Source organism: Phaethon lepturus, unplaced genomic scaffold, assembly GCF_000687285.1.
Source record: "Phaethon lepturus isolate BGI_N335 unplaced genomic scaffold, ASM68728v1 scaffold29762, whole genome shotgun sequence".
Taxonomy (NCBI): Eukaryota; Metazoa; Chordata; class Aves; order Phaethontiformes; family Phaethontidae; genus Phaethon; species Phaethon lepturus.
Genome location: NW_010526038.1, coordinates 2,594 through 3,354, shown reverse-complemented (window position 1 = coordinate 3,354; position 761 = coordinate 2,594). Strand labels below are relative to the sequence as shown.

General features: G+C 65.3%; 1 protein-coding gene across 1 annotated transcript in view; it reads right to left on the bottom strand.

Annotated features, from left to right (window-relative positions):
- Positions 1-761, bottom strand: part of BCAR1 (breast cancer anti-estrogen resistance 1) — a gene marked incomplete at its 5' end in the record, with an annotated part of 5,303 nt that overhangs the window by 1,953 nt on the left and 2,589 nt on the right. Inside the window, one exon of the mRNA XM_010282954.1 lies at positions 8-667. Within this exon, the coding sequence (XP_010281256.1) occupies positions 8-667 (660 nt within the window). The remainder of the gene's footprint in view (positions 1-7; positions 668-761) is intronic.

The following is a 761-nucleotide window of genomic DNA, read 5'->3' as shown; positions in this document are numbered from 1 at the left end:
TTCGGACCCCCTCGGCTGCCCCATGGATGCTGGCGGCATTGGCCTCCATGTACTCAGGGCTGCGCCAGTTGGCACTGATGAAGGACATGAGGTAGGAGACAGCACCGCTGATGCCATGCTGGAGCTTTGCCAGCGTCTCCATGGCAGCATCCAAGTCCAGGGAGAACTCCTTGCCGGCTCCCTTGCCTGGCTCCTTCATGGGCACCACGTCCAGCGAGGACGTGGAGATGTTGCTGCGGGTGCTGCCCGTGCTGGAGGCCGAGAGGCGCTTGGCATCGGCACCCTTGGCCTCACGGTCCACTTGTGGTGGTACGTCATAGATATACTCGCCCTCCGTGTCCAGGGAGCCCTTGCCTGGGGCGTGCAGGTCCCGGGGCACGTCGTACACCTCCTGGGAGGGGAAGGCCAACCCCCCCAACTTCTTGAGGCTGGGGGGCACATCATAGATCTCGTGGGAGAGTGGCAGTTCAGGGGCGCCTTTCCCAGCCGCTGGCGGCACGTCGTAGACATCCTCTGGCAAGTAGGGCTCCTGCTGGGCCAGGATGAGGGGGTGGCGAGATGGGTCGAAGGCTTTCTGCTTGGCGAAGGCGGGGGGCACGTCGTAGGTCTCCTCCCGCACCGGGCCATCTGGCACGTCTTTGCTCACCGAGGGAGGGACGTCGTACACCTGCAAGGGCAGTGGCAGGCACCGTCAGCATCACCGGGAGAGCCAGCCCGGGGGACGAGTAGACGCACGGGGAGGCTGTGCCATGCCGTGCGGC